Source organism: Lissotriton helveticus, chromosome 8 (genome assembly GCF_964261635.1).
Source record: "Lissotriton helveticus chromosome 8, aLisHel1.1, whole genome shotgun sequence".
NCBI classification, from domain to species: Eukaryota; Metazoa; Chordata; class Amphibia; order Caudata; family Salamandridae; genus Lissotriton; species Lissotriton helveticus.
In genome coordinates, this window is record NC_136069.1 from 1,711,880,270 (window position 1) to 1,711,901,529 (window position 21,260).

A 21,260-nucleotide genomic window follows, 5' to 3' on the forward strand; every position below is an offset into this window, starting at 1 on the left:
ATGCGTGAAACATACCCGCTCCACCCGTGGAACGTCTCCCGGGGACAAAGAAACACAACGCCGCAATTTGCTCTGCGTTGTCTTTCTTTAGAATTATCAAGCCATGCACTGCCACGCATTGTGGCATTGTGTGGCTTGATAAATCTGACTTTCTTTTTGTGTCACCCATTTGCCCCCTTGTGTAAAGGCGACGCAACAATATTGATAAAAGTGCCCCATTATTTCTAGAGCTCACCACATTTCTTTGTCAACTCCATTAAGCTGGTTAATGTTAAAAGTTCTATTAAATCCAAAACAACAACAAAAAAATTACAGAAGGACCCACAGTTCATAGTGAATGGAGAAAAAACATCATTCAATGGCAAAAGTGTCAGGCCTTGCATTTTGGCTGCCAATGCTTCCTTTATGCATACTGACACTGTGGTGTCCCAGACTGATGATGTGTACTTCCCCATCGCAATACATAGAAGCACTTAAGGTAAAGTGCAAAGTGTGTTTCAAAAAGGAGTATTTACGTATTGGCCGGTGGCATCTCACCACTGAATGCGTCTTGCCTTTTAAGTATGGAAAGTGCAAGGTGCATAATAAATAAAAAAAATTCAAAAATTAAAATTTAAATAAATTACATTTAAAAAAAAACAAATTAAACATTTTTTTTTAAATTAAATTAATTAAAATTGTTACCTTCTTCTTTTCCGTAGATGGCTCACAGTGCGTAGAAATCTACTAACGCCAAATACGATGAGTCGTGAGCTGTCTGATTTTAATATTCTTGGGCCTCCAGATATTTTTTAGTCATCGGGCTCAAGCACAGCGGCTTCATCCATTTCTTTCTAGGGCTGACCTATGCTGGACAAAAGAATAAAATGTGTGTAGTATCTTCCTCTGCACCTAACAAGCAGAGGAAACATTTAGAGTCCTTTCCTGCTGTTTGTTGAGATGACCCCTTAGCTGTAAATAATTAATCTGGAGGATCTTATATGTAAATGTCATAAAGAGGGTTTTAGCTAACTGTGGTTTAATTTCGTCCAAGAGTGGTTCAAAACTTGGGGTCAGTTTAAAAGATAAAAATTGCGTAGTGAGTCTTCTCTTTGAACAATCAGATGAAACCTTATTCAAAATATAGTTCTAGTAAATGTGCATAATTTCTTTCTTGGAATATGCAGTCAGCAAACTGGGATCTACCCAAAACCTATAGAGACCCAGCTTAGAAAACCAGTTTTGAACATGATTGAACCAGGGGAATGTGAGTTGATCATCCAGTTCCAGTAATTCTTTCAGACCCTGTCTATGCGGTTTTAGTTCTTTCGGGACCAAATTCTGGTCCAATAGAGTAGAGGTCTCAGTATAGCGAAGTGCTCCAATCTCATCATATCGATTTCATAGGACCGGGGTATCGATGGAGTGTTCTGGAGAAGGGATGTAAAAAAACACATATTTCCCCCTAATATTAATTAATTCAAATTTTCTGCACCCCATAAATCAGATCCGTAGAGAGCAGCTGTTTGGGCTCTATATGTATAAACCTCAAGTGCTGGGGAAATTGCCTTAGATTCAATTTTGAGTCGATTGTCACACCAAGGCAAATATTTGGTACACGCTGTAGTGTTGTATGATCTAGAGCTACCTTGTAATGAAAGATTCATGTGGTCTCATAACAATATATTTAGTCTTGAAGTGGTTTATTTCTAAGCCCTTTTAATTACAGTAGAAGCTAAAGCTATCAAGTAATCACTGTAAAATCCTAGGGGTCTGAGACAATAAAATCGTGACATCTGCAAACATTTGAGCACATATCTGGGCCCCTCCTATCTTTAGTGAGTGGTGGGTGCATTTTTGTAGAACTATAACATCCACATATAATAAAAACAAGGTGGGTGCCTACACACTACCCTCTCTTACCCCCTTCTGACAGGGATGGCCTCTGTAAGTCCCCCCCCTCCTGGACCAAATGCACTTTGGCAAAATTGTTTTGATGAAGCCTAATTATTTATTAAAGGATCTCTTCTGCTACTCCCTGGTTTAATAGGGTTTCCCACAGAAGATCTCTTGGTATAGAGTCAAAGCTGCTTTCAGGTCGATAAATACAACATACCGATGCCCTGCCTTCAATTTAGCATACTTCCAGGCTATGAACCAGAGTCTTTGGACTGAAGCCAGCCTGGTATGGCGAGAGGATGTTATTCTCTACTATCCAATTATTCAGTTTGTCCAGGGCTTGCATCTCTTAGACTTTTTGGAGGACATCAATCAGACTTATAGGTCTTTAGTTTACTGGATCATCTTTACTGTCCTTCCAATATTCTGAAATGTGCGCCCCTAAAGCCAGTGCATTGCTAAGCAGATTTACATAAGGTACCCATATTTCTGGAGCATTTTTCAGCAGGTCCCCCGGTATTTTATCCGGTCCAGGAGCTTTTCTAAGTTTAACGGCTTCAATGGCTAGTCTAGTTTGTTCCTTGCTACATTGGAATGTTGGTTTTGATGGTTTTTGAGGGGGACCCTCTAGGGGAACAATAGGGTTTGGCCCAGCCTCAGTAGACCTTGCGTATAGTTTATAGAAATGTCTATGCCAAGTGCTTGGGTCCAAAAAGTCTTCTGTCTCAGTCATGCCCTTTCTATTGCCGTAGGCAACTATTTTCCAAAAGGAGGACTGACCTTTATTCTAGCTGCAATGATTAGATCATTCCAGATGGCGTCTTCCCAGCTCCTTTGTGCTACTTTCTGTACCCTTTTATATTCCAAATTTAATTGCCTCATTTGTGTCATATTATTGGCCTCGAGGGCCACTAGTAATCTTTGTGTGGTAAGGTGCACTACTTGTTGTACCAGGCGGTAGTAGGTTGATTCTTAACTCTTAATTTTGGACCTGTTTTTTGTGGTTTTGTTAAAAAAGGTTTTATACTCTCGGTCAGGTGATAATGGATTTGTGTTGTGGGTATAGAGTCTGGACATGCATCACTATACAGGGTGAATGCATCAGAAAAAGCATTATAGATGCGCGTAAGAGGCTCCGTTTGGTCAATGATCATTGACCATTTGACTGATCTGTGGTTATTGCTCACCATTAATTGTGGGGGCAAATCCCCCACGTTGGTGGAATAGGTGGTATGAGTGGCAATCAGTCTCCCTGACAAGGTCAGCATAATGTAAAATGGTAGCTTTCTTCTCTATTGCCCACTTTAAAATCATATATATAGCCCCAGTGTGCTATGGTTACCATGATGTAATCTATTCTAAATTTGGATGTACCCCTGTTAAAAGTGTTGGAGCATCAGCTATCCGTAAGAAGCCAACTATCACAAGCCCTCAACACTCTTTCCATAGTGAAATTAACTAGTTGCATGGCTCGTACAGAGCACGCCACCGAGAAGTTTGTAGATAAAAGAGAATCCCTCTGGCCATGTCTTCATCCTTGAAAATAGTTTCTAGACCCAATATAGGTTCATTATAGCAATTAAAATCACCCCCCACAAAAATTGCTTCTTATTGTTCTATAGATTCAAAAGCCTCTTCTAGCAGGTGTATTACTGGTGATTAAAACATTGGAATGTTGGGAGCTCCATTGAAAACAATGGAGTTATAATGGCTGGTATAAGCCCGGAGCTCCAACATTCCTATGTTTCTTTGTTCACAGCTCTGGCTATGAACAAAGGCTTTGAGAACCCTGAGGGGATTCCAAGCCCCTCACGCTCCCATAAGGCTTTGTTCTTTTTTGTTAGAACATTCTGCCCTCTAGTGGCAGAATGTTCTAATAGCCTGACAGCCCTTCGTAACGGGCTATACCCGCTATTAAAGTCCCTCTCCCTTGTTAAAGGCCTTCGCCTTCGGCTCGGGGCCTTTAACGCTGGAGAGGGCCTTTAATAGCCGGAATAGCCCTCTACAGCTGGCTATAAGACTGTATTATGTTGAAAGCTATCTTGGTCTTATATAAATATAAAACACATATAAATGTGTGTTGTTTGGCAGCATCAACGTCAGGCCTAGAATGTCTGTAGAGGTAGAACTAATCATTTCTATGGTTAAATTTATGTTGATTTTAACCTATATTGCAAGCCCATCTGAAGGTCCCGCTTCCTTTGAAGGAAGTGCCTCTACACTAAATGTCCTATACCCTAGTTTGTAGGGAGATTCTGTTCTGTTTCTTGGAATAGGCAGAGATCATAGTTCCCCATTTATTCTGGCCAGTCGAGATTTTTGCTTGAGCCCAGTTACATTCCAGGAAACTATCTTCATATTTTCTGGAGGTGCCTCAAAATGCAGGTTATGGCTATGTTCTGATTGCATATTTTCACCATCCATAATGCCAGGTGGCATTTCACTATGTGTCTAGGTGATGTGCGCATCCTATTGTCAAGCCACTGAGGGGTTACAAGCGATATCTAAGTTAGTTGATATAAGTTCAGTCATTACATTAGTACTACCCCACCTAGCCAGTCAAAATATCCATCTAAGTTATCTAAAAACGGAGCCAAAAAGTTCAAACATAATACCCTGAAGAAAAACGCGGACACACTGTTCGCCAACCCATACTTTAACTCAGATAAAGGCACTATAACTAATGACTTGATATTTTACACTAATAAAACGGCTAAATGGCGCAGTGCCTTCACAAGAATGCTCAACATAAAAGGTACGAAAAACATCCCACATGGCACAAAAATAATGACCTCACCATCAAGAAGATGCAGAGCGGAACTATGCATCACCATATATAAAACTGGAATAGTGTTGATACAGGCAGGGAACAACGAACTTATGAAGTTTGACGAGATATTCCCTATTATAAAAGAATCACTAGAGGGCTTAAGACACCAACTACGCCCGACCCCACCAGTATTTACTCCCGATAATATTGATATCAGAGACGCCAATCGAACGGGAGGCTGCCTGGAGCCAGCTACTAAATCCGAAGAGAAAACTGAAACAGGAGCGACTATATCGAAAAATAAGACAGAATGGACAGAGAGATCTACGAATCATGTGAAGAAAGAACAAGACCAGCTCCAAAGAGAAGAGTCGACAACGCGTCCAAACACTGAGCCTTCCCACGCAGAACATACAATGGTGCCGAATGAATCACACATTGTAAATGAGGAAACAGATAGGATAGGAGATACCAACCGTGCTCCACCTATCTATAGTACTATACTAAAGCCAGGTGGAACCTCACCCACAAAAATACTCCTACCTTCACAAAACTCAGATAACCCACACAACATCTCAAGAAGGTACGGAACGGACGACCAAACGGAAGATATAAAGAAAAAGAAAACGACTGAGGCACTAAGAAAAGATCAAAAACAGAGAAAAGCGACATACAACACCCGGACACACAGACTAACCATCCCTAAGAGATCAACCAAGAACCAGAAGGCTATTAATGATCTCCAGAAACTAGTCTGCAACATGACTAAAGTCACAACTAGTACTCTACAAGCGATGGAAGAAATACTGGAAATGACAGCAAGCACCCATTCTATGATCACGAATATTCAAGATCTTGTACATTCGGGGGGAGGAGCCTAGCTCGCGACCGAGATGGCCGCGCTTTAGCTCGGCTCTGTTCGCCCGCCTGTATTTTCACATTTATCCTGTTGTTATCCTGCCCCGGAAAGCCCTCTTTGCTGTGTGGTAGTGCTACGACGCCCTGCAGGCACTTACCTCTTTTTCCGGTTGTCCTGGCTGCTGTGGATCCGGTGCGGTGCCCCCGATCGTTTTGGGGAGTCGGAGGCGGACTGGCCTGGATCTTCTTGCCGGCTCCCGGGCCGGACGGAGCCTGCGGTGCTGCCCTTCGGGGCGCGGTGGAGGTGTCGGAAGGCCGTTGTTCGTGTGGGCCGGAGGTCCTGCCTGGCTGATTCCCGTGGGGGGGAGGCCTTTGGTGGAGGCGCTGCCTTTCATTGCCGGAGCTCCTCGTGTATCCGGCTTGCTCCCCCTTTGTTCTCCGGTCCGGCCATTTTGATTTTACCGCCCGGACTCGGAGAACGGGATCGGTGGCGTTGGGTGGCCGGTGAGGTCCCTTTCTTCTGGTGGCCCCCCTTCCTGCCCGGGGTGCTCTGCCGCTGGTCGGCGCGACTACACTTGCCTTGCTGTCGCCCCGGCGAAGGTTGGCGGCTGCGCGGCCTTGTTGGGCTCTCAAATGGCGACCGACCCCAATTGTCTTGGCCGGGCCTGGACGAGCGCTGGAGGCCCGCCGCATGGCCCGGGTGCCGGATACTGTAAAGGTTTTCCTACACTTAAGGAGGTCCTGGATGCCCTGCTCTCCTGGCGACTCTCGGTGGCCGCGCCTGTCATGACTTCGGAGGCGGTTCCTCGCTGCGGGCCTCCCGGGCCCCCACGGCCGGATGTGGATTTGCCGGTGCGGGGTGCGGCTGGAATTATCCTGGCAGAATTGGCCCCGGCTACGGCCGCGTCCGTGGGTGTGCGGAACTTGATGGCGCCTCCTCCTCCGGCTTTGTCTCCTTTGCCTCTGGCCCGGGGGCTGGATTTTGCTTGGCCTGACCTTCATGACTCTCCCGTTTCCTTTTCGCCGCCACTGCCCGGCGATCTCTCCTGTGCTGGCCCAGATGGGTCGGTTTCTTTGGACATATCCATGGACCTGTGCCTGCATCGTTTGCTATACTTCGTGACTTTCCTGGATCTTCCGTGTTGTACTTCACGTGTATTTTCTGGACTGCCGTTGGATTTTCCTGCTGTCTGCCTTCTGTTCTTCGTGCCCTGGTCCTCGCTGGATTGGACCGTTCCCACTTTGGACAAACAGGGACAGGGCTGATGTGCACTGACATCGGCATGCAGTAGTCTTGTACTGGTTTGGATGGTCAACGTGTCCTGGTATGGTTATGTGTGACTGTTTGGTGCTCCTGGACTGTAACCTGATAATCTTTGGCTTCCCGGGGTCTTGGACCTTCGACTCAGGCGGGTGGCCGAGTGCGTTTCCTCCTGTCTCCCGGCCCTCCCCCGTGTATGTGTATGTATGTGTCTCCCCTCCCGTGTTCCCTTCCCTTGCCCTTCCTGTTTTTGTCTTCTATTTCCGACTCAACTTTGCTCCGCTATATTTCGGGTTCTAATTAGGGCGACAGGCACGCTGCGGGGGGGTAGGCCGTAGCCTTCTGCAGGGGTGCAGGGTGGGCTTTAGGGGTGGGTGGGGGGGGTCTGTCTCTATTGGGGGGTCCTTTTCCCCCCTTTTTTCTTCCTTTTTTTTGTTCTATGGCTCTTGTGTGTTCACCTTTTCGGGACTCCGTCTCCTCATGTGTCCCCCTGGGGAGTTTCTGTGGCGTTCGTATTCCGGTGTGTATCTGATTGTGGCCCGCTGGTTATTTTGGTATCGACTTTTTGGTACATCACTTGCCGGTTCATGATGTCCTGCCTTGTCTCCTGGGGGGGCGTGATTTGGTGGGAGTCCCTTCTTTCGTCCCTTTTTTCCCTCTTCCCCTTCCTCCTTTATGGGGGTCTCTTTATTTCCGTTGGGGTGCGTATCGTATTGTATTTTGCAATGGGGGCCTTTTTGGTTCTGTCTCCTCAATTTGGGTGGGGGCGGTGAAGGGTGAGCGCGGTTTGACTGATGCCATTGTAGCTTCTTTGTACTCCGATTATGTGTATATTCTTAGGTAGTTATGTTTGTATGGCTTTTTGTCTCATCCTGTGTTCATAAAATGGCGGCTTGCCGCGGCCCCTCCCCCTGTTGTTTCTTCCACGGCCCGTTACTCTTCTGTTCCCCCGCCCCGTATTAGAAAATTAACCTTTTGTTATCCTGTTTTCGCTGATTGCTCGAGGGCCTTTGTGGTTTCTCCTGTGCTCCTGGTGTCATATCCTGTGAAGAACTTATTCTCCTTTGCTACGTTTCTTTACCGTGTGGTGGCCAGCCCGTGGGGTTGTAGGCCCGTATTTGTGAGCTTTCTTTGTACAATAAAGGTTTTCAAAAAAAAAAAAAAAAAAAAAGATCTTGTACATTCAATACATAGAAAGAGCAACGAGATAGACATGTCACTAGCGAATAGGATCAACCGACCAAATAGGACGAAGGCCGCGTCGAAGGCGGAAGCCCTTGCCTTACTCCGAACTTATGAACCGCCAGATCATGCGGAAGAGGAGAACATCAAAACAGTTCCGATCGATCCTAACAGAACTGCAAGAAAGAAGGATAGGAAACTTAACCATAACAACTTACAACAAGTCCAGCTTAATTCCGAATACAAAACACTGAACAGTAATAACTCTGGGAAACAACTGACCTGCCTCCTACTCAACTGTAGATCGGCCACTAAACATGCATCAGACATAGCAGACCTCATCATCAACAAGGACATTGATCTGGCAATACTTACAGAAACGTGGCTATCGGAATCATCATCTCCAACCATGGATCTCTTAGTACCACCTGAATATAACATTGTGAGACTAGATAGACCAAGAAAATCAGGAGGAGGAATTGCCTGCATTCACCGATCAGAGATAGCGGTCAACCAAATTCAATCTGACCCTCTAGAATCTTGCGAATACTTAGGTCTCAATATAAAATCAGCAACGAATCAAAGATGCAATATACATGCGTTCTACCACCCACCAGGAGAGAACGCGAAGTTCATAGAACAGCTAATGGAGATCATTACGACCAACTCTAACAGGAATGCCAATAACATATTCTTAGGAGATTTCAACTTACACTGGGATGACTGCAACGACAAACTAGTCAACACGCTCAAGGATTTCCTTGCTGAGCTAAATCTCAATCAAGCATGCACGCAACCTACACACTCTAAAGGAGCAACACTTGACTGGATTATATCAGATAACAAAAATGCATCAATCCTCTCAATAACATCATGTGACTGGTCGAATCACTATGCAATAACATTCCGGATACCCATAGTGAAAAAGGGCAAGACTCTTCAACCTGCCAATTTCAAAAAATGGATTCAAGACACAAGAGAGGCTAATATTGATCTATTAGTAGAAAGTTGTGAGAGAGATCTAAAGCCACCTAGCAACTTACAGAATGCAAATGAGTTGACAGAGCATTATATAACATCAGTCGGGAATATAGTCAACAAGACCTTGCCACTAAAACTAAAAAGAATAACGGAGAAGACGAAAAACCCATGGTTTGACGGATCACTGAACGAAGATAGGCGCAAACTAAGAATGGCAGAAAGAAAATGGAGACAACACCCATCATTCCCGGAGCTGAAAGCCCTCAGAAAAATTAGAAGCCAATACAACAAAAAGGTCATCAACTCCAAAAAGGAATTCATAAGATCGGAACTGGATAATGCCAAAAACAGACCACGGAAACTCTTTGAAATCCTGAAACAACAATCAAACAAACTTACCAAAACAGCTCATGAAAACGTAAAAACATCTCTAAGTAGCGAGGAATTTTCAACATTCTTCACGGAAAAAGCCAAAGCGCTTGAAACAGAACTCTTAAGCGCAGCAAATAACCTCCCCATCCAACCACTGACTGCGAATGTTATGTTATGTTATGTTAAAACAGCACTTTTTGAGCGCACGGCTACCCAGAACGGGTGTCCCGGCGCTTTGGCAAAGAGGCCTGAACATAACCAAGAAGACCCAAAGGCGGAGACACTGTAGACGCGTGGTTTTAAGCGGAGAAAATGACTGTCTTTAGCTCCTTCCTAAAGGCCAGAAGATTATTAGCCTTGCGGAGTGAAAGAGGGAGCTCATTCCAAAGACTGGCCGCCATGAACTGGAAAGACCGGCCTCCCATCCGCACACGTTTGATCACTGGTACCTCCACTTTAGCCAGGTCAGCAGATCTCAGATTCCTCCGGGGAACGTAGAAAGAAATACGCTTCCTGAGGTAAGCCGGGCTGGTGGAGTGGAGGGCTTTAAACGCCAACGTGAGGACTTTAAACCTAATTCTGCAAGGCATTGATAGCCAATGCAGCCTACCGCGCAACAGAGAGGCTCTAACTCTCCGTGGAAGGCCAAAAATGGCTCTAGCCGCTGAATTTTGCACAGTTTGCAATCTGGACACCAGATATTTGGCAAAAAGTGCGTTAGCGTAATCTAAACGCGATCCCACAAGCGCTTGAACAATAAACAGCAGTGGGAGGAATTTCCTCACCATCTTGAGGATGCCGAAGCATTTCCCCGCTAAACCCGTGATGTGTGGACGGAAGGAAAGACTGTCGTCAAACACCACTCCCAGGTTTTTTACTTGGGAGGAGGGTTTCTCAGGTGGAAACATATCAGGGGGCCACCATGACTTCCAACCAGGGTCAGGGGCGCAGCCAAAAAAAAGCAACTCGGACTTATCCGAGTTGCATTTCAGGCTCTGGTGCTGAAACCATGCAAAGACTGCACTCAGACAGTCTCTGATTCTGCCGCCGTCAAAAACCTCTCCCTTCCTGCAGGTAAACAGGAGCTGGGTGTCGTCAGCGTATGAAATGACCCGGGCTCCAAATGCCTCCGCGACCTTCGCCAAAGGGGCCATATAAATGTTAAATATGGTGGGGCTCAAGATAGAACCTTGAGGCACCCCCACCTCTAGCGAAGGCATTTCCGCGGAGAACGGTGGAGCCCAGATCACCTGTCGGCTAAGAAGGATTGAAACCAATCCAACACCGTCCCCCGTAATCCTACCTCCTTGAGTCTTAAAAGGAGGCCGGCGTGTGGGACGGTGTCGAATGCCGCCGACAGGTCCAGCAAGACCAGCATAGCCTTTCCCCCAAGATCAAGCGTCTCCCTGATGGCGTCGGTCACCTACACAAGGGCTGTCTCCGTGCTATAATTGGCACGGAAACCAGATTGGGAGTCATGCAGCAGTTTGTTATTCTCAATAAAGGTGGTAAGAGTATGCTGAACATGTTTCTCCGCCACCTTCGCCAGGGCAGGGAGGAGGGAGATTGGTCTATAGTTGGCCAGCTGTAAAGGGTCAAGCAGGGTTTTTTTAATCAGCGGGAGAATAAGAGCATGCTTCCACTCTCTAGGGACCACTCCAGAACTCAGAGACATGTTGAGCAGGGGGTTCAGCAAGTTGTTTATAGCTGGCGCCACCAAGCTCAGGCATTTAGCCGGACAAGCATCCAAGGGGGATCCAGATTTCAGGCGGGAAAGCAGCTCAAGGGAGGTTTCGCAGGATAGCGGGGGAAACGTCGATAGCGTGGGCCCGGACCCAGCTACAACAACTGGAAGGACCTTCAGATCACTTTCCAAAGCCGCAGCCGCTTTCAGAGACTCCACCCTACCGAATGAGTCCTGAATCTTTAGGATCTTATCCACAAAGAAATCAGCAAGCTGCCTGATCCACTCCTCTGTGTGGGAATGTGCCCTGACACCCACAACCGGATCAACAAATTCCTTCACAATTCGGAATAGTTCCCAGCTCGTGTTGTCAGCCTGGTCTATTCTATGCTCGAAGTAGATCTTTTTGGCTTCGGCAATCTGTTTGTGATATACTTTTATAACATCCCTATACTTCAATTTCTCCTCAGGGTCGTATCTGCGCCGCCAGAGCCTTTCCACCCTTTTACATTCCTGGCGCGCTTTCCGAAGAGTAGAGGTGAACCAAGGAGCAGAATCCTGACAGGAGACTATCCTGGCCGGCTTTCGAGGGGCAAGCTCCTCAAATCTTGCCTGAAGCCAGTCACGGACTAGCGGCAGGTCGACTTCCAGGTTCCCTGTAATAGTGCAGGGATGTGAACAGAGTGCATCGGTGAGCATATCCGCTGTCACCAAATGGAAGGCTCTAGATTGGCGAGACCCGTCCCTATGGGTTCTTTGACTAGTCTGATACTCAGCTAGTAACACAAAACTTAACAGGAAATGGTCAGACCACAGAACCGGCAGAGGGGGGGACACCTTAATCGGCACCGTAGAAAAGATTAAATCAAGCGTGTGCCCCTTAGCATGCGTAGGACTGTCAATAAAAGAAACCAGCCCAAACATCTCAGTTATATCCCGTAATTTGGACGCTTCAGCATCGGTGGTCGAATCCATATGCAGATTTAGATCGCCCAGCAACATACAATGAGCCGAGCGCATACAGGGTACTGACAGCGGCACTTGTAGGTCCTCGAAAAACGAGCCTATAGGCCCTGGAGGTCTATAGACCAGAATCCCTGTGCAGGTGTGTGAAGCTGACAGATGGAGAATAAAGCCAAGGGCTTCACAACCAGCGATGTTGTCTACAGGGTAAGAGGTGCAAACCAGGGACTTGTCGACAACTAGGGCCACTCCACCTCCTCGGCCTCTCGTTCTGTCCCTCCTTAAGATGGTGAAGTTAGGGGGAAGGGCACTAGCGATGTCAGGTTCCGAGCCCGCCCCCAACCAAGTCTCTGTCAAAAAAAGACAGGAGATTTTAGAGAGCGTAAGGAGGTCCCAAATCTCCATGGTATGACGCGCCAAGGATCTGGTATTCAGCAAGGCGCAGTGACATTCCATGGGAGGGACGGACAAAATGCGAGGTGGTGGAGATATAGGACGCCAAGCACAAACAGGACAGCCTTTGCCCAGATGACGACCACCAGGAAAAAGAGATTTACAATCACTCCCAGGAGGGCGAAGCGCACGTAAAGCGGCCGCACTGAAGGTAATCATCCTAAGGAGCCTGCCCGAGATGCCAGAGTCCCGCCTCGCCCGCCTCCGAGACGCTGACGAGCGCAGACGGGCAGGACTCTGGCACGACTCAGGCGCAGGGAGGGCGTACCGCTGCGCGTCACCGCTGCGCTGGTCAGGAGAGCTTTAAATAGCGTCGTCTCGGCGTCCCAGGTGACCTGGATGCTCAAAGATGGCGCTCGCACTACTCCCCACTCAAAGATGGCGCTCAGCCCAAACCCTCCCGGTAACCCGGATCCGCCCAACAGCGGTGGTGTTTACCAGATTTACAGTGCAGGTAAGGGCCAGAATGATTAAGTATCAGGGAAGCAGACTAAAAAATTAGCAAACCAAAATCCAAAAAACGAAGGTTTTAAAATACTGGAGCAAACAAGCGCGCGACCAGCGCGGTCCAAAGCGAGGCGCCAAGTGAAGACTTGGCTTCAGGAACCCTAAGCAGGCTCACCTCACAGCTGGCTCGCCCTACATAGCGTCGTCTCGGCGTCCCAGGTGACCTGGACGCTCAAAGATGGCGCTCGCACTACTCCCCACTCAAAGATGGCGCTCAGCCCAAACCCTCCCGGTAACCCGGATCCGCCCAACAGCGGTGGTGTTTACCAGATTTACAGTGCAGGTAAGGGCCAGAATGATTAAGTATCAGGGAAGCAGGCTAAAAAATTAGCAAACCAAAATCCAAAAAACGAAAGTTTTAAAATACTGGAGCAAACAAGCGCGCGACCAGCGCGGTCCAAAGCGAGGCGCCAAGTGAAGACTTGGCCTCAGGAACCCTAAGCAGGCTCACCTCACAGCTGGCTCGCCCTAAATAGCGTCGTCTCGGCGTCCCAGGTGACCTGGACGCTCAAAGATGGCGCTCGCACTACTCCCCACTCAAAGATGGCGCTCAGCCCAAACCCTCCCGGTAACCCGGATCCGCCCAACAGCGGTGGTGTTTACCAGATTTACAGTGCAGGTAAGGGCCAGAATGATTAAGTATCAGGGAAGCAGGCTAAAAAATTAGCAAACCAAAATCCAAAAAACGAAGGTTTTAAAATACTGGAGCAAACAAGCGCGCGACCAGCGCGGTCCAAAGCGAGGCGCCAAGTGAAGACTTGGCCTCAGGAACCCTAAGCAGGCTCACCTCACAGCTGGCTCGCCCTAAATAGCGTCGTCTCGGCGTCCCAGGTGACCTAGACGCTCAAAGATGGCGCTCGCACTACTCCCCACTCAAAGATGGCGCTCAGCCCAAACCCTCCCGGTAACCCGGGTCCGCCCAACAGCGGTGGTGTTTACCAGATTTACAGTGCAGGTAAGGGCCAGAATGATTAAGTAGCAGGGAAGCAGGCTAAAAAATTAGCAAACCAAAATCCAAAACACGAAGGTTTTAAAATACTGGAGCAAACAAGTGCGCGACCAGCGCGGTCCAAAGCGAGGCGCCAAGTGAAGACTTGGCCTCAGGAACCCTAAGCAGCCCCCAACTCGACTACAGTGTGTAACAAAACAAAAAACAAGGCAAACTGGAACACATTCGAACTATATGATCAGAACACGATCGCCAAAACGCTATCGAAAATCAAACCTAACAATCACTACCAAGATCCCCTACCCGCGAAATGTTTAAGAGAGATTAACCATATTGTGGTTCCAATCTGGACTAAAATAATAAATGCATCACTATCACAAGGGACCCTTCCAGACTGCCTAAAAACTGGTCAAGTTATTCCATTGATCAAAAAAACCGACTGCAGATCCTACAGACCCGAATAATTTTCGACCAGTGACCAACATCCCTCTATTGGCCAAACTAATTGAGAAATGCGTGCAGGGACAACTGAGCCAACACATCACTAAGTTCTCCTTACTAGATGAATGCCAATCGGGATTCAGGTCAGGGCATAGCACGGAAACAGCGATCCTCCATATTGTTGATGACGCACTACAGGCTCTTGATCGAAATCAAGCATGCCTGCTAATTCTCCTGGACCTATCATCGGCATTTGACACAGTAAATCATGAAGCATTACTGGCCAGGCTACAGGACAGGATGGGAATATCTGGAAATGTGCTGAAATGGTTCGAATCTTTCCTTCGGAACAGAACTCAACGATTCCTGGTTAATCAATCATTTTCACCATCATCCCCTAACTCAATCGGAGTCCCACAAGGATCAACATTATCCCCTGATCTGTTTAATTTGTATGTCGAACCTCTTACAACAATTCTCAGAAATTCACAGATGTCGTATCACATGTATGCGGACGACACGCAAATATATATAAAGATCGCCTCCCTTGAAGACATTGAGCTAATGAATGAAACTTTAAAAAGGGCACTGCAATGGTTAACCAGCAATCATCTGAAGCTAAATGCTCAAAAAACAGAGTTCTTACTAATCTCTCCACCAAGATGCGTTACGGAAATAAAGGAATGGACCAAGTTGGTGACCGCGCTCAACTGCTCCCCGACTCTAGTCAACTCAGCTAAGTCGCTAGGAATTACTCTAGACGAGAATCTTGACATGATAGATCACATTAATTCTATGGCAAAAAGCGCCCGCTTCCACCTGAACTACCTAAGAAAATTGAAACCATTCATCTCTGAAGCAGATCTGAAACTGGCAATCCAATCTTTAGTCATCTCTAGGATTGAATATGGTTGCACCACCCTAGCAGGTTTACCAAAAACATCCACAGCACCACTAAAAGCTTGCCTCAACGCTGCGGCGAGACTCATCACCGGATCAAGGAAGTTTGACCACATATCCCCTCACCTGAAAGCATTAAACTGGCTACCCTATGAGGCCAGAATTCAACTAAAGATAGCATGTATCACCCACAGAGCACTCCACCACAAGACTCCTGGATACCTATTTAAGAAAATTGAGCTATCAGGAGGCAGCAGACCGGCTAGAAATGCCAAAGAACTGGTGCTGCGTCCAGCCATATTCAGAAAGAAAAAAACGTATGACAGAGCGTTCACGGGAGCTGCCCCCAGAATCTGGAACTCACTCCCTCCAAGCATTAGGAAGATTCCTAATACCTCAACATTTAAGCGAGAAGTGAAGAGCTTCTTAATGAGTAAATACCTCATATAGACTAGCGAATTCTATCCTCAAACTAAATACTACCTCATCAGAAAGGGAAGGACTGACGGGAATTAGATGAAAGATAAACGTTGATTTGAAACTGAAGACTCTCCTTTATAACTAAAATATATACCAATTGCTACCTCATGTCAAAATGAACTCATACAGTTACCTCACATAGTAAACTATATAACCGCTACCTCCTATGTACGACGAAAAGGACAAATGACATAACCTATGCTGTATAGTGAATTCGTATTATAATCGACTAACCTGAGTGGAATGTATAGTAACCTGAGTGGAATGTATAGTAGTTATATAAGCACTAACTATAGCCATATATTTATCTACCTCATAGCTATTTGTTGTTTGATGGTTAACATCATGTTAAAACTTATCCTACTTCTATGTGAAGCGCTCTGATACCCACGGGTCTTGTTCGCGCTATACAAAACTTTCAATAAATAAATAAATAAAATAAATAAATAAATCTACTAAATCCAGATTATTGGTTTCTTAGGGATAAGCGGAGAATTATCAATATATTTATTTTATTTATAATGATTTATATAGCGCAAACTTGACCCAAGAGGGTATCAGAGCGCTATACATTTAGGATCTTCTCAGGGATGGTTTTGTTTTGCTTAAATCTAATTCTGGATTCAACCAATGAGTGGGTATGTATGTCCAGGGCTATCAGGCTGTCTGCAATACATTTAGATTGGAAAGTTAATTTTAAGTCATCCATGTGCCCAGTTTCCTTTCAGCTTTAATTATATCGGATCTTATAACAGATAAAGATTGGCGCCTATGTCTAATCCATTGTAGTTCTTTATTCTGTAAAGAGTCCTCATCTTTTCTACCAACCTGTTTTAATCGGGGGAAATGTACCATAAACACATTGTAGGTTGCTTTCCTATGATGGTTGGGGTACATTTTGCTGTTGGGCAGGATAGTGTTTATCATTCCTACATGGCGGGAGTTTTGCCAAGTACCCTTGATCTGTCCTATACTTTAGCCAGGCACCTTTAGTTGATGTGATGTTTACATTTGGAGGAATGTAGGTATCTAGCTATATTATGTGTACTTGTTCGTGTCTAGCTTGGGTCCTATAAATTGTTGGTTGTGTCCAAGCCCTGGTATTGTTGGTGGATAATTAGTATAGCTTCGGTGATCAACACTCTCTCTCTATGGTCTGGGAAAATTAGATTGAAGTAGTCTTTGTTGTCGCTCATCCTGGAGTTTGGAACCTGGAGAAATGTTTAATTTCTCGAAGGAGTATTCCTTCCTACTTCCTACATTATCGCTTTTGGCGATACTGTTTTGTGTGATAAGATCCCCAATACATTTTTTTAGGGCTAATACAGCATCCTTGAGCAGGTTCAATTTTTGATGTAATTCTTTAGATTGTTCAGTATTCTCTATACTCTGGGTTTGCACAGCCTTGTCATTGCTAATACTTGGTTTAGACTTGCATTTTTGGGCCAGTTTAATTAATTCTGGACTTCCGTGGTCATGTGATGAGGTTAATGGTGCATATCTATTTGAGCAATTTACTGGTATTGTCTCAATATTAGTATTCCCAGCTTTAATAGGGGGTGATAAACTAGATTTGGGGGTGTTAATTTGGATAGGCTCGTCCATCTCCTGATTCGCCGAGGACATTGGCGAAATTAGACTCTGTGGCCGCATCTCACCAGAAGCATGATGAACAATGAGATTTCATATGGGAGGTTTTGGGCAGTTGGACTTGCCCTATTTACTTTAGTACGTTGTTATCTTTTTTGTGCTGTTACTAGTTAATTTCTCCCCATTAGACAATATCGTTTCTACCTCCTCAATAAGGTCATCAATCGCGGCTAAAGGTGTAGTTATCTGCTGATGTTTTCTTTAGTTTTGCTGTTTTTAGGTATTTTACTCTTACATGCTACAGTCTCTGTAGCCTTTCTTTTTCCCATATTCTCTGTTCCTATTATTATAATAACACTTAAGGCTAGATCAGCTTTTCTAGAATGAATCTTATGATAGATGGATTAAAACAAACGTGTTATCACAAAATAATTGGAGCTAGAAACCCAGTAAGGGAAATGGGTTCACAGTTCAAACAAATGCTTTGGACGCCAATTTAACTACCAAGAAACAACACATATGATGGTTTTTGAGGCAAAGACCTGACTTCCCTCATTCACGTTATAGTCAATGTTAGATGATACCAGTGGTCTTCGCTAAATTACAATTTCAAAATGACCACCTACTTGTAAACATGAAATTCTCAGTCCATATAAATAAAAAGAGCCAAGGGGGTGGCCCTGCCCTGCCTCTTCCTGTCTCTGACCGGCGTGTCCCGCCCTGTGGGAGGAGAGGCAGCACTATAAGCATGATGGACACGCCTCCCCCACAACGTCATCGGGACCGATGGCAGAGGTGGTAATAATAGTTGCTCTCTGGGAAAGGAAGTCCCACCAGGGTGTCTTAAGTGCAGGTGAATGGTTAGGGCAGTTTGGGCAGCCCCCTTAAAGTCAGCAACACACCAGAGTGTCCTGCACCGCAGGGGAGAGGCAGCGGCACAGTTGGCAAGGGTGCTAACAACAGCTGCACCCTGGGATAGGGAGTCCCACCAGGGTGTGTGAAGTACAGGTGAATGGTTAGGGCAGTCTGGGCAGCCCCCTCAAAGTCAGACACACACCAGAGTGTCCTGTGCTGTGGGGGGAGAGGCAGCGCTATAAGCATAATGGACACGCCTCCCCCAAGATGTCAGCGGCACAGGTGGCACAGGTGGTAACAACAGTTGCGCCCTAAGACAGGAAGTCCCACCAGGGTGTGTGAAGTGCAGGCAAACAGTTAGGGCAGTTTGGGCAGCCCCCTTAACGTCCGCAACACACCAGAGATAGCCAGTCTTTCCCAACAGACTGCCAATGGCTGTACCAACCTATGTTACTTTGTAGGTACTATCATTTTATTTTGAAGTTTTATGTCACATTTTGGTGGTGGAAAGGACTTTCTCATTTTCTGTCTGATTCCCAACTACACCTGCTGCTCTTTCCAACAAACAAAATAAAATATTTATGGGGTTAATTAAAGGTCAATAAAGTAGAAGCTCCACCTTAAACTGTAACAGACACTCCACCCCTAAACTCATGGTGGACCACCTGATGTCAATGATGGGCTTCAGGTTGCCCACCAGAGGGCTGCTCCCTCCCCCTTATGTAGGGAAGGCCTTCCACTCTGGAGTTTTCCTTGTACACGTCAGCCATATAAGGCACAGCAAACTTAGGCAACACAACAACCCTCAGGAAGAGCACACCCTGCCTTTCAGGGTCATTGTTTTTGTCATTGAGGAATGTATCTGAAAAAAAGGAAAGTGCCTTGTGGACCACAACAACATGGTGCCCTGCCCACCATTTCATCTTGGTGAGAGTGCTGCTGCACCATCCAAGCACTTTTGTCAGATTTTAACCTGCTTAGCAGGTAGATCTTTTGTTAACAATAGTGGTCTACCACTACCCAGTGGTACACCACTTCTTCTAGAATTGTTAACTGTTATTGTGAGCATTTGCCTGTGTCATACACTATCTGAACCCCATGCCCTGCATCTCATGAAAGAGAGGTAGGAAGGCCCCTGAAGACTCATAGTCATCGGTATGGACAGGAAAGTCCTATGCAACTTCTTCAAGTAGCCTGGCCAAAGTCAAGACCAAGTGGCCAGGAAGTTCCTGTTTATCCAGACCACACGCTTGCATCAGCCTCCTGGGTTGGATGAGTGAAATTGTATGGGTTTCACTTTACAATAATAAGTTTGGCACATGTTTCATATTTCTCTTCCCTCTGGTACAGATATGCTACCCGCCACTTCTGGTACAGATAAAACACTTTTAAGCCGCCATTGCGTCACTTTTGTGACGCAGCGGCGGCGTAAACCATGTGCCACGTTGCGACTTATTTACAACATGACGCATCTAGGCAGATGCGTCACGTTGTAGAGCCCTGCTTTCTATCGCAGGGTGGGCGTTCCCTCGCAGGAAAGCCCCGTAAAACTGACGCAGTGAAATCTACAAGATTTCACTGAGTCAGTTTTACGATGCTGCTGCGTCAAATCCTTACGCCTGATTGAAGCACCATGTTGAGTATGGGTGGCCCCTGTGCATTGCAGGAGTTGCGTCGCTCTTGCGACACGACTCCAGCAATGCGCCGCCTGTGCGCCTCAAGATGCGTCACGCATCTGCCCCTCCTTGCACCATGGTGCGCCGCATTGTGAATGCGATGCATCTGTGGTGGCGCAAGGGAGGAGATTACGTGACGCATCTGCTCTGGAGCATCCCTGCTGATTAGCAGAGATGCGCCAGAAGACATAAATATGCCCCATAGTGCGTACCTTGGCTGGTCAATGGCATTTACAGGACTGGACTGTATTTGGGGACTTGTTACACTGGATGCACCCCTATCCCAGGACTTTTTCCAATCTATGACTATTACAGATCATAAGGTGCCAACAAGGCAGAGTACTACACCATACCCTGTGTCGGTCATTCATTCAGAGGAACCAGGAGTATCTAAGGGTGGGGAGAACCTTGTTTATCCAAGACACAGCCCTGCCTTTTTGGTGCCAAGCATGTCTAATGGGATGTTGACCCCCCGTATCTACATGCCCTGCTTCCCCTGTCAATACTGCTTTGGTCTCTGTTATTCAACTGCAGATGTTCAATCCCTGTAAGTTTACAGTGGTTTGTGACGAGGAGCTCATATGATTAGATGATGTCTTTTTATGTGCGCAGCCTACTAGTGTGTGTTCAGCTACAGTACTATCAAACTGATTTAAGGAGATCACACTTACAAAGCTCACAGGGCCAAACATGTCTTTGATTGTTGTTGCAGGAGGAAGTGAGCTGTTCTTTATGCATGGTGTCTCTGCAGGAAACAGTAGTTGTTTACTTTTGTCTTCTCATTTCAGGCTCGATGCATTCTGGCTATCCCATCATGGCCCACACAGACGCAGCTAAAGATTTGACTAATGTCGATAAGATCAATGGAGGAATCTGGGGTCCAATCCACGAGTTGGGGCACAATCAGCAAAGCTGGACCTGGAACATATTTCCTAACACCACAGAAGCCACTGGCAACCTTTGGCCAATCTACGTGCACGAGAAGGTGCTGGGAATCCAGAGGAGCAAAGCTCATGGGGCCCTTCACCCAGAGAGCAGAGAGCAGGCCATCAAGAACTACCTCGCGAAAGGCGCCAAGCTGGAGGACTGGAAATTCTGGACGGCTCTGGAGACGTATCTTCAGGTGAGCCTTGAGGGGAAATGGGTGAGAACGTGTGGTTTCTGCAGTCGGTTGAGGAACCGCAATAATGGAGTGATCTCAGAATAACCCTTTTGGTATTTTTCAGTATCCAAGCCATTTATTTATTTATTTATTTTTATTTATAAAGTTTTGTATAGCGCGAACTTGACCCAAGAGGGTATCAGAGCGCTTTACATTTAGGATTGTTGCGTATAGTAAGGTACAGTACACATAAACAAAGTTTCAATAATTCGTAGGAGGGAGGGGAGGAAGGAGTAATAGCGGGGAGACGGGGAGGAACAATGACCAATGTCCGGCTGGGTAGGTGACGGTCAAGGGG

The 21,260-nt window shown here is 46.2% G+C and overlaps 1 protein-coding gene across 1 annotated transcript in view; it reads left to right on the plus strand.

Moving 5' to 3' along the window:
- LOC144774143 (TRPM8 channel-associated factor homolog) overlaps positions 1-21,007 on the plus strand; it is a 63,465-nt gene extending 42,458 nt beyond the window's left edge. Inside the window, exon 6 of the mRNA XM_078659162.1 lies at positions 20,589-21,007. Coding sequence (XP_078515288.1) covers positions 20,589-21,007 — 419 coding nt within the window. The remainder of the gene's footprint in view (positions 1-20,588) is intronic.
- The last annotated feature ends 253 nt before the right edge of the window (positions 21,008-21,260 follow it).